At 39.6% G+C, this 12,634-nt stretch overlaps 1 protein-coding gene across 3 annotated transcripts in view; it reads left to right on the top strand.

The window, feature by feature from the left end:
• Nucleotides 1-9,129, top strand: part of POLD3 (DNA polymerase delta 3, accessory subunit) — a 46,986-nt gene extending 37,857 nt beyond the window's left edge. For all 3 annotated transcript variants that reach the window (XM_045555475.1, XM_045555477.1, XM_045555476.1), the window contains 3 exons: nt 1,605-1,714; nt 3,132-3,210; nt 7,777-9,129. In XM_045555475.1, the coding sequence (XP_045411431.1) occupies nt 1,605-1,714; nt 3,132-3,210; nt 7,777-7,979 (392 nt within the window). In that variant the 3' untranslated portion in view covers nt 7,980-9,129. The remainder of the gene's footprint in view (nt 1-1,604; nt 1,715-3,131; nt 3,211-7,776) is intronic.
• Nucleotides 9,130-12,634: the final 3,505 nt, after the last annotated feature.

Genomic DNA, 12,634 nt, shown 5'->3' with positions numbered 1-12,634 from the left:
TAAACAGTTGCATACAATGCAATGAGAATGGTCTTATAGGGTGCCACTAGGATTGTTTTCCTTGGTTAAGAGTAGTGGTTACAGAACTGGAAATAGAATAATAGCACCTAAGTTTATTACTGTGAGTGCTCAAAATTCTTGCTTTGGTTTCCTCATTGACTGATCTTTCCTCCTACCACTGTAGCACATCTACCATTGTGGCCCAGCTTTGTTAATAAATATTCCTTCAAAGTAGTGCATGCTTGCTTCTGGGGTTTAACTTTTCTCTTGCTTGAACTCCCATCACGTTCTAGCCTCCCAGAGCTGGCTTAATAGCTGGACCACTTTCCTTTTATGTTTCTGTCTCTTGTTTCCCAGAGCTTATAAAGTTTGGGGACCCATTTCATACTTGAAGCGTATAATTTATTGTTTCATTTTGGCTCTTTTTCTGCTTCACGTCTTTAGGTCATTTGGCCTTGAACCCTCCCCTGTCATAATTTTTAACACTGACCTAATCAGCTGGGAGAATTTTAGATCCAAGACTTGTGCTAAGAATTTAAATATAGCCAGGAGATTCAGGGAGCAGGTGAGGCTAAGCAGCTACCCAGTCCCCTGACCAGCAATTTTTTTGTGGTGATTAAGCAATAGGTCAGCTGAGGATTTTCACTTCCTTTCTCGTGGACCTTACACTAAGACCACTATTTCTGGAACTATTGAGGAATGATGGGATTCCTCTGGTGGCGCTTTTTTCTCAGGTGATGCCACTTCCATAGCAATATTTCCTTCCTAAATGTGTTCTTTCCTGCTAATTTCAGTGTAGCACAACAAGCCTCATCATTGGGCAATCACTAGAAATAGTAGTTCCTACACAAAGTATTAAGCAGGTCTTAGTTGTTAGAAATTGTGATCATCATTTCAAAGATGATCCTCCCCTCACCCCCAAGTTTATACTCAACATCAGCCAGAAATTTTCAATCTAACAGATATCTCAGGTAATGCAAGTAATCCTGAGATCACAATCACAAACACTCTGGCATGGAACATTTGGTATAATCTGAGGATTATCTCCACTTAGATCTTGACTGAAAATGTCTGGTCCTTAATGGTAAGGCCACATGGGATATTTGGAATAACAAGGCTATGGAATCTGACTGAAGATTAAAACGTGCTGTCTCACAAGCTGTCAGACCTTGGCAAGTTAAGGAACCTCTCTGAACCTCTATTTACTCAACTGTAATGTGCAAATAATAATATCTGTCTCTTGGGGTTGTTGTGAGGATAAAGTGAAATACATGACACATGGTAGGTAATCTGATATTATAATTTTTTATAAATTTTTATAATATTTATAAACCAGCTTCCTACCCTGACTTAGCTGTAAAAGAAAACGTTTAGCTAAGGTACTTCCAACTCTAATAATTCTTGATTCTGTGATATTATTTGTATAAAATTAATAAAATGTGTATTTTAAAGATAACTGTATAACCATAAAGTTTTTAGTTATCATGAATTACTGCTTCCAAATTGCCCTTTGCTGCACCTGGAAGTTTAGAGAACCAGCGGGGAAGCCATGATACCTGATAGCGCTTGTAGTTCTCTCATCTAAGCTTGTTTCATTATTTTAGTCTTCCCAGACTCTCCTGGGGCTTCTGAAGCTGAGTCACCATCCCTCCCTCCTGTGTCTCCACCTCTTGAACCAGTGCCAAAGACTGATTCCGAATCTCCTTCCATCAAGGTAAAATTTTATACTGGGATGCTTGCATTTCCATTTGTCCTTTAGTGCCCAGGGACCTACAGCTACTATGCTTAATCAGTTCACTTGCTGTATACTTCACAAATGCCAGTAGATGGCTCTTGTCTCATTCTGCTCTCCTACAGGTTGTACAGAATGGACATTCCCTCCCTTCTCACCTGAAGGGAAATTTTGCTGTAGGGTATAGTCTCAGGAGGGTTGCAGATGTGGATCCCGGGAGCTGTTTTGTTTTTCATGACCTTCAGCATCTCTGCTGTGTTATACAACTCCTATTGGAATCCTGCAAAAAGAGGTCCTGCCTATATCAGAGCAAAGTGTGAAAGATAGAGGGGAACAAACAACTCATGCACATTTGTTGCTCTTTAGAGGCTCTTCTGGAAAAGGGCTGGGTAGGAAAAACTGGCAACCAACGGGGAAATACAGGGCTTTTTTGGTTTTTGTTTGTTTCTTGAGACAGGGTCTCACTGTCACCTGGGCTAGAGTGTAGTGGCGTGATCCTAGCTCACTGCAACCTCAAATTCTTGGGCTTAAGTGATCCTCCTGCCTCAGCCTCCAGAGTAGCTGGGACTATAGGTGCATGCCACTGTGCATGGTTAGTTTTTCTCTTTTTTTGTAGAGATGGGGTCTTGCTCTTGCTCAGGCTGGGGGAAATGAAGTTTTGAGTGATCTTCAGCTGTATCTTGTCTACATCTATTAGTGTAGATAAGAGATAATGGGTGCTAACAAGTTTTTTTCTTAGTGGCTATTAGTTTTCCCTTAATTTATTGTGTTCAGACTGCTGTCATTTAAATCTTACATTGATTTCCTCATTAGCTGAAGAGGAAATGGAATGAAAGAGTCCAGTGGAGATAAAGGGAAATTGGTATTAGTAATTCCTGTTTGAGACTAAATTAGATGAGTGTAATGTTGAAATGTCAGTGCTGATATAACAAGTATCTACTGCAAGGGCATAAGCCATAGAAAACCACTGGTCTGGTTTGGGGCCGTCTCTATGTGTTCCCATTATCTTCCCCAGTCCTCCGTTAAAGCCCTGACCATGGTATATTATAGTGGTCTGCTTTCCTTGTCTCTCTCCTCCACTAAAGTCCTTATCCTGTTTGTCTTTTTAACCATGGTGCCTGTACTACCCAACAAAAGTTTGTTGGCTGAATGAACATAGTTCTTTCCTTAGCATGTTACTTTCCTTCTCATAAACAATGAAGAAATATCAAGCCTGTGCATTGAGCATAGCTTGTCTGGGTGGTTGGGTTGGTCCCCAGAAATCAATGTGTAGTGTTGCTCTTTGAACTTTTTATCATAATGGAATATTGGAGAGTGATTGTTATAGATTTAAAAGCTATTGCTATTTTTCTCTGTAGCTTCATTGGTCAACTTAACATTGTATCCTCTGATCTTTTAGAGCTCAAGTGGAGAAAACAAAAGAAAACGAAAACGTGTACTGAAATCTAAAACTTTTGTGGATGCAGATGGCTCTATGGGTAAGACAAATTTTTGGCTCCAAATCCAGAGATAGGATCTCTTATTACTGTAGAGAGGTACCATAATCCTTTTTAGAGCAGTGCATCTCAAACTTTAATTTGCATATGAATCACCCCCCAAGTGATGCTGATGTTATTTGTGGCCCACACTTCAAGTAGCAGAGTATAGAGTATGCCATGACTAAATTCAGAACACCTGGGTTCTTGTTTGGTCTATACACTATAAAAAAATAAGCACTGAGATCTTGGCTAGAAGTCATGTCATCTTTGGTGAGGAGTCTCTTGATCTGTGCAATGGAAGTAAAATATCCATTTTGCCTAAATGTGGGTTGTTATGAAGATTCAGGTGATGTATCTTAAAGCACTCTCAAGATGAAAACCACAGTACAAACTTAAGATGTTATCATAGATGTCAAGAAACATTTGTTTTTTTGGAATGGTGGTTTTATAAATTTGAACAGTGGAAAAGAAGCACCTACAGATGTTTAGGGTCTGAAGAGAGTATCAAGAGTGTTCTGTGGTATTCAGTTCCATTTGTTCTTCGGAGGGGTATGACTCATCGAGATTGCTTCCTTTATATTTTCTGTTTGTAAGCCTTGTTAGGTAAAAGCATGTGGGTGTTACGAGGGCCAAGGGAGGAGTTAGAATTTAGGCTTTGAATTACTGGCTGATTCTTCAGCCATGTTTTAGCTTCTGCCCTTTCCACAATCAAATCAGACTTCTGTGAGCCTTTTAGGATTTAGCACTTGAGTGAGGCCTGATATTTTTGAGTTTGAAAAGAGCTGTGGGTTTATGCTCTTAAATATTAAACGTTGTGATGGTTGGCTAGCCCATGATTGTCATTTCTGCTTTAATATGGCACGTGCCACAGCTTGGATCTCCTAGAGAAGATTTGTTTTCCCTTTCTTGATTTTCCTTTTCTACTTCAAATTTCTGTTTTAAAAAGATTGTCTGTGAAGAATCAGCTTTTCCTAGGCAATGTGGTTCTCAAAACTAGTGAAGACATTCTGTTGGTCGTGTGCCCTGTCCCATTATTCCCCACCTCCTACTCCTCTGAAAAGGCCTCTGCCATTTTAATTGTAGCATGTGATTGGGGAATAAAAATCTTTACATGTGGAAATTCTGTCTTTTCAGTGCCAAATTTCTTGTGAGCCTATGAATTCTGGACTTTGAGTGGGTTTTTTGTTCTTTTTTGGCTTTTAGTCTTCTAATGGTTCATTTTCAAGCCTCTTGGTTTGGCCATTGGTGGTAACGTATGTATTTACTGTTGAATTTCTTATTCTCTCTTTTTTTTTTCTTCTAAATTTAAGAAGACAGAAGCATCAATGCCATGTTTTTTCTTCCTCCTCCTACCCCAAAAGAAAAAGTCAAATATATCTTTGTGAGAGTTCATTGGGAATTTGTAGATAATTACCTATTGCTTTGTTTAAAACATAGTACTCAAGTTTTGGCCAGGTGTGGGATGTGGACTTTTTTGCACTCCTGTCTCCAGACAGGACTATTAAGAGCCTTGGATGCAACAATGAAAACTGTGCTCACATAGCACTTTTTAAAAAAGGTTTTTAGTCCAAGCTCAACCTAATGAATCTTGGCTTTGGTTACCAACAAAGGAGTTCTGCTTTCCCGTCTCTGCTCAGACTGTTCCAGATGTACCAGCACAGAGGCTTGCCCTGTCCTATGCTGGATCAGATTTGTTCTATGGGTTTAAAAAGCTGATCTTTCCGTTTCAGTGAGTGTGAAGCAGAGACTGGGGAGTTGAGCCCCTGAGACAGGTTTGGGGTGGACTCTTGGACAAGGGGTTGATCTTTAAGAGCAAAGCAGTTGAATGAAAAAGAAATTTGATGTTGCTTATGCAAACCAGGCTTTTTTTTTTTTTTATGGCAGTCCCAAAAAGTGTTGTTCAGCTAAAATAAAAGTCCTATATTTTCAAGTTGACACCTTCTTTGTCCTGGAGTTTGAAGTAGCTGCAGCTTTGCATATAGAAATATGCCTTTTAGCTCTTAAAGTATACCAAATATGCTGCTTAAGAAATTTTGTTGGTGCTGCTCTGTTTTTTAACTCCTCCAAGCAATGTATTGCACAAAATTGGCAGTGAGACAACCAGTGGTTCCATTACTATTATAAGTAGCAAAATTGAGCTGGGTATTGTGGGTTGCATGTTTAGTCCCACCTACTAGGGAGGCTGAGCCAGGAAGATCGGGAGTTTGAGGTCGGGAGTTTGAGACCAGCCTGAGCAACACAATGAGATCCCATCTCTAGAAAATCAGGTGTGGTTACTTGCACCTGGAGTACCAGCTACTTGGGAGGCTGAGGTGGGAGGATCACTTGAGGCCAGGAGTTCAAGACCAGCCTAGGCAATATAGTGAGACCTCGTCTCTTTAAAAAAAAAAAAAAGTAATGAAATAATGAGCTAATTGATGGTGCTGAAGTGTAATATTATAGACATGTTGCCATTTGAATACAGACTATAGCTTATGAAGGAGCTAAGTCTTATACCACCAACTAGTAGTGAGTCATTTCCTTTCTGTATCTGTAGATGGCTCTTCAGACTTTCCTAATTTAAGGTATTTAATAAATAACAGCTCATAATTTTGTCTCATTCATTCAGTTACATAATGCTTTTAAAGATGCATGTGAGATGGGGGTGGTGTTCTGGGATCATAATTGCTAAACTAATAGGTATGCCATGGAAATTCCCTAAGTATTTTAAAGCAACATTTCTCAAACTTTGCTATGTGCATTACTGGAAGGTCTTGCTAAAATTGAAATTCTGGTTCAGCAGGGACCCGAGATTCTGCATTTCTAATAAGCTCATGAGAGATTCTGATGCCTCTGATCTGTGGAGCACTGTTTGAGTAGTAAGGCCTTTGAAAACACTTAATATAATTTAAAGCTTATCAGTATTTTTTAGCTTCTAACAGAGCAGGAGTCATCAAAGTGAATTGTAGGGTCTTAAAAGTAAAGACAAATTCTAGGAACTCTTAGGGAGGGGATTGTTAATTATGCAGTCTTAGTGGGATTAGATGGATAAGGGTGAAGGAATGCTCCACTGACAATAACACTTTAACATTTTAAACAGGGGAGGAAAGAACATTGATTCTCAAAGTGTGGTCTCCGGACCAGCAGCATCAGCCAGCATTACCTGGGAACATGTTAGAAAGGCAAATTCTTGGGTCCCGCCTCAGACTGAGTCTGAAACTTTGGAAATAAATCCAGCAATTTGTGTTTTAATAAGCCTACAGGTGGTTCTGATACACATTAAATTTGAGATTATATAAGTGGCAGACTAGGTTTTAGAACAGATACATTTGATTGCAAAGCTTATGCCTCTAAGACAGTTGACTAATGTATTTTATTAGAAAGAATTATCAATAATTAAGAACTTGAAACTACCTTCGTTCTTTAATGAGCTAAAGTACCTTTCACTTTAATCATTTGAGCCTTTGTTATGCATATTAGGTTATTCTTTTCAGCCAGAAAAAAAGTGTTTTCCTTCACTGTTTCTCTATCACTTGCTGCAACCAGGAAGGCTGAGAAAGAATTTAGATGGTATTGGTTTTACAGCTGCTGCAGCTCTCTAAAGTCATAGGAAGTTGTCATGATACTGTTGCTGGTGGTTGGTGTATGTATTGCTGTAGTATGAAAGAGACCCTCCTCAGTTCTGTGACGTCGTGTTTGGAAGGCACTGTCTGTGCCTGTGTCCTTTGGGACTTGCTCATAATGATTGCTCACTGATGTAGTTCTTATCCAAGTTTCCGTTGGTGGGGAGTTCAATGAATTTTAATAGCAGGGGAAAAGTCAGATTGTGCCTTTGGCTGATAGGGAGTAAGAGAACTCTGGTAACTTTGTTTCTCATTGTATCACTGTCCTTCCTTAAAACTGTCAAGTGTGTTATTTGACAGAATTTGCTTGGGACAGTTACCTTCATGATGTAGACTACTACTGCTAAGTCTTGGGTTAATTAGCAGCCATTCAGAACTAAGAACCAAACAGCTGAGTAAGCTCCAATTCTCTGTACTTAGGATGTGCAGAGAGTGGGTGACATCAGGATAGAGCTAGCCAAGAAGGTCTGTAGTGGTGAGCTTGGCTACACAGAATGGGGCAGGCAAGTAGACCAGAGATTTAACACCAGCAATGGGAATAGGCACTGTGGGTCAGGCAGATGAGACTTAAGAAGCCAGCCACAGTGTAGAGTTGTAAGTAGGTGTTTGAGATATAGACAATTCAGATGTAGAGCTAAGGAAGTTGGCTAGCATAGACCAGGACCCACATAAAGGATTTGGACAATTAAATGATAAAGTCTCATTTAAAAGCATGGGACATAGCAATGACGGAGGAAGAGTGAATGTTAATTCTGAGCCCCAACTAGAGGCTGTGAGCTCAGGATTCCATACTTCTTACCTGAAGCTAGATCTGGTCTCTCAGTGGGAGAAAGGTTTGGTACTAGGTAAGCACACCTGTCTTGATCAGAGGGTCTGAGGTGATTGGGGTGAGCAAGACATCTCATTCTCTTGATAGAGTAAATGACTCAACCCACCCATATTCCATTTTTCCTTATTCTACCAGTGACTGAAAAATTCTACGAGAGTGAATCCTGCACAGATAGTGAAGAGGAGCTTAAGATGAAGACATCCTCTGTACACAGACCCTCAGCCATGCCTGTGAAAAAAGAACCCAAAGAGGAACGAAAGGGCCCCAAGAAAGGGACTGCTGCTCTGGGCAAAGCCAACAGACAAGTGTCTATTACTGGCTTCTTCCACAGGAAATAAACTGCCATCTCTGGTAGGTCAGAGACTTGGAGTGGTCAAGGGAGAAGACCAAGAAGTATAGACTCTCTCACTTACTGTGTAAGTTCATCTAGACACTCACCTCACCTGTATCAAAAGACTGTTCTTTCATCCTGTGAGGTTTATACTATTTCTGGTTTTTAACCAAAAGGAAATTACCTGGAAGCAGGAGGCAAAAGAATATTTTAAAAGCTGTAACCTTCTAATGACATTTTTAAAGCACAATCTTTGACCTGTCCAGAAGAATTTATTCCAAAATTAAACTGGAACAGGTTTCAGAATTATCACTGAAGCCATTTAGTGGCTAATCCACTGTGCCCCACTCACCCTATCCCCTGATGTGTATATGGTGCAGGAAGTATTCCTTCTTGTTCCTTTATACTCTGTGAACTTGTGTGGGTACTTTTTACCCCTGAATTCTACTGGATGCGTTTACAACTCCCCCTGTCCTCCTATCTTCTGTTCTCTACACTTCTGTCCCCCAACCCTATGAAGCTGTTTTCTGTAAGTCTTTTAAATCTTTGTTGGACTAAAGGCTGAAACAAAAATCTCACTGTAATCCTCTTCCTCTGTCATATAGTACACTGACACTTGGCTACAGACCAGGACATTGCTTGTGTTCTGCCCCTTTCACAAAAGCTCTCTAGACCTTCACTCGCAATTAGTGGTTAGGGAAAAGCCTCAGGCAGAACACAAATAGAAATTTAATGATGTATTCAACTCCACCAGAAATTACTTAGTCAGCATGGACGATATTAGAGGAGTTGCCGTGTTGCCGACACAGAGTGTACTTTATACTGCTCTGTGTGGTTTGTTGGTCTCCCCCCCTTCTCACTCTCAATACCTAGAGAGTGAAACCTATACAGTGAGATAAAGTCTAAGAAGAGAAATCCCTTCCTTCATACAGTGTACAACAGTTACATAAAATTTCTCCTCAAGAAAGTGGAATGTACAGAAACAGCAATTTTCCAGGAAGTTAGTAAGGAAGATAGGACACACATTTGTGCATAGATATTGTTCCTTTGTATTTTTAGCTCCCTGATTTGCCTAAAAGTACAGGCTCTCCGAGAAGAGATGGAGAGATTGAATTGTTAGTAGGTATAAATAGTAAATAAAACATTTTTGTTTGTGACTTATGGAAAATCATCTATTCCAGTGATAACTTTCAAGCTACTTCCGTTATGGCTAGACAGGCAAGTGAGCTCAGTGGATTGAGGTGATGCTGCACTGATCTTGTAGGGTGAGCTCTGGGGAAGGGAACAGGCTGGACTGCTGGTGTGACGCACGCGTAACAGACGAGGAGTGTCTGACCTCCTTCCGCCTCAGCCTGGTGTATGTCGTAAGTGATGCAATCAGCCGTCTCCTGTTTAAGGTTAGGATTGTGACTGACCTTGGGATTAACGCAAGCTTCTTTGGCATGAATTTGATTAAGACCAGAGGTTTGGGAGATGAATCCTGGCATTATGTCTAGGACTTGAGAAGGAAGCAGCTTTGTATAGCAAGCTGAGTAAAAGGCTGACGTCATCCAAAACACTTTCTTTTTAAAATGAAAAGGATGGAGAGAAGAATGGAAAGCCTGGACTCAAAACTTTACAAAAAACTTCTGGAGAGGAATCCCTTTTAAATGGTTATTTTTGTCATTGCCTGTAGTCATTTTTCTAAATAGTAATGGAAGATTAAAGAAAAAGCAACAATCTAGTCTTTTTTTAAAAAAATTATTATGCTGGGATCTCTAATAAAACTGAATTTGAACTGGAAAAAATCTGGTGCTGGTTGGAGTTCCATTTGTCAAGGGATAATGGAGATCCTGTGATCTCTATGCCCAATATGCTGCCTAAACTCTGCAAGGTTTGAGTGGTAGCTTTTTTTCTCTTTTTGCATAATACTCTACCATGTTATCCACATGAGTTAAATAAATGAGAAGTTGTTTTAAAACACTGCTTCAAACTGAATGTCTGATGAGTCTATTATTTGACAGGATGACAGCAGTGTGTACAATTATTTAAAGTCTGGGAACAAGGCTGGTTTTCCATTTATATTGTTAAAACTGCATACCCATAGTCTGAGATGCACAAGTTTATTTGCTGCCTTCATCATTTTTTTGGCCCTGTGGGAAATCTTACTTTGAGCCAACCTCAATTTTTAGTTCATTTAGAAAGAAATCTAGTCCTGATCTTGCACACTGTATGAGTTTGGCTTCATAACTTACTATTATAGCTATATGACCTAAGGCAAATTTCTGAGCCTCAGGTTCTTTATCAAAATGGAGCTAAAATGAATTATCATGGGTTGTCAAGACTAAAGTAATGTGTATGTAGCATAAATTCAGTACATAGTGGCATGCACATAAGCTCTCTACAAATGTTGGCCTACTTTCTGATGTCATAAGTGAAGCAATCAGCCATCAGCTTCCTGAAATGTCATCAAGGATATGACCCAGATGGTATACTCTTTCAAAATCATTCTGGCCATCCATGTGGTCAAAGGGGAAGGTAGTTGTCCTATTTTAGAAAAGGTTTTAAAGAGAGTAGATATTTTTCTATTTGAAACAAAGTGAGATTTTATAGATAGATCTATTTACTATGGTGTATCTATGTGTCAGGCCTCTGACCTAGGAACTAGAAAATATAATAGAAACCATAGAATTTGGCACTTGTCCTCCGGATCTAGTGGAGGACACAAGCCAGTAAAATGAAATGACAGTGCCATATATGAGTACCACAGGGTCCTCCAAGAGTTCATAGGAGAGTGGGTGTCAAAACAGTCTTTCTGGAGGAGAGAAAAACCAAGCAGTTCTTTGAAAGATGGGTAGGATTTTACCAAGCAAAGAGTAATGGAAAGGATTTTTCAGGCAGAAGAGCAGCATGGCTTTTGGCAAGAAATGGACTGTAAAATTTGAGAATAGGGGAAAAAAATGTATTGAGAATGAAGTTGGGGTCCTGCTAAGGAGTTTGGATTTCATTTGTAGATAATGGGGGCCAATCAAAGAATTTTAACAAGAGGAGTAACATTAGAAGTTGATTCACAGTTAAGAGTGACAGCTGACATTTTCTTTGATTTTGTATGCCATGATAGTATTTCTACCCATGCATGCACATTGTATCTTTGTTCTAGTAGAGTATTCAAGTTAAAATTCTAATGAGATTAAAGAAAACTGTTATGGTTAAAACAAGGCTGCTTAATTCTGGCAGCGAGCGTAGATAATTGCAATGTCTCCCTTGTCTTCCCCCATCAACATAGATTTCTTTGGCAGAATCAGTTTTTAAAAAGTGATTTCAAAAGTTGGTAGTTCTTGCCTGATATTATCAATAATATGAGCCTCCACTCACCTCCCTGCAAAAACAGTGAGGTGGGAGGGAACGAGTGGAACGGTTCTATTCCTTTTCTATCTTTGTTTCTTTAAGAAGACATTAGTTATTATACAGGGAGAGCTGAAGAGAAGGGCCATATAAGGAAACTAAATAGTTTCTTCAGGACATGAGTAGAATGAGTGCCTAATAATGTATTTGCCAGAAACGTACTCTGTGTCAAGACTCGTTTTGGTAAACTTGTCTCTTTTCATTGGTTCCGGGATCTCAGTATGCTGTAATGCAGCTTTTACCACCGTGAAACATTCTGGGGCTGCCTCGTTTTGTTGTGAGAAGGCAGTATTGCTTTCTGAGTTATTGCCCTGGCAGCTCTGTAAATTAGCCCATGCTGTCACCGTGCCCTCTCTGAAGGGCACATTGTACCCAAATGACTGCATTTGGGATTGACTCTTGCCACTCCCTGCTGTATGACACTTCTCTCCACTTGTATCTGTGTCCAGTTTTTTGTGTTCTTAAGTGCAGGCCACCCACAGATGGCCACCCAGGCACCTTAGCCAGAGAAACTTGGTAAGGCTTCTGATCCAATACTTTTCCATTGGATCAGAACCCACCTTAACTCTAGAATTCCTCTTCCATTTCAAACCCTAAATGTTTTCTCACTCCCTCCCGCTCCCCCCACTTTACTTTTCTTGTTTGCTCCTGCCAGACTCCTTGTTTCTTGAGGCTTACCTTGGCTCCCCCACCTTTTTTAATACTCAAAGTTTTTCATGGCTAGTTAGCTTCTTTCTTTTTGGTCTTTTAGGCTTTTTTTTTTTTTCCTCAAGGCTTACCTTCCATATGGCATATCTTTTACTGGACTGCTCTTGAAGAATGGAAAAAAATACTTTGTTTAGTGTCTGTTTTAGATCATTCAAATTCAAAGCATCAAGCAGTTGAATGCTAGTTATGTTTAGTCCTGGACAGATACTTTGGGGATTTCAAGAGCCCAGAAGTTACCATTTTGCAATGACAGGACATAGACACTAAGTAGCATATAGCAGTTGAGACGATGGTTAGAAGAGTAGTAGACAAGGGTCTTAATTCAGAAAAGAATTGGGATAATCAAATGGGCAAAATTTTATAGTCCTGTGTAAAGAACAACAAAGGATTTAAGACAAGAAATAGGCTGAGAAAGGTTCACCATTTTAGTGGAGTTTATTTAGCTGTTTGAATTTCAGCATTTATACATTTATGGTATAGGTAAACCATGGTTCAGTGAATCTTTAATTAATGGAGTTATTTCTGTTCTACTTTAAGAATGAAAGTATTGACAAGAAAGCAAGCAGGTAC

This window comes from Lemur catta, chromosome 7 (genome assembly GCF_020740605.2).
Source record: "Lemur catta isolate mLemCat1 chromosome 7, mLemCat1.pri, whole genome shotgun sequence".
Lineage (NCBI taxonomy): Eukaryota > Metazoa > Chordata > Mammalia > Primates > Lemuridae > Lemur > Lemur catta.
The sequence above is the reverse complement of the archived record's forward strand: the minus strand, read 5'-3'. Positions and strand labels throughout refer to the sequence as shown.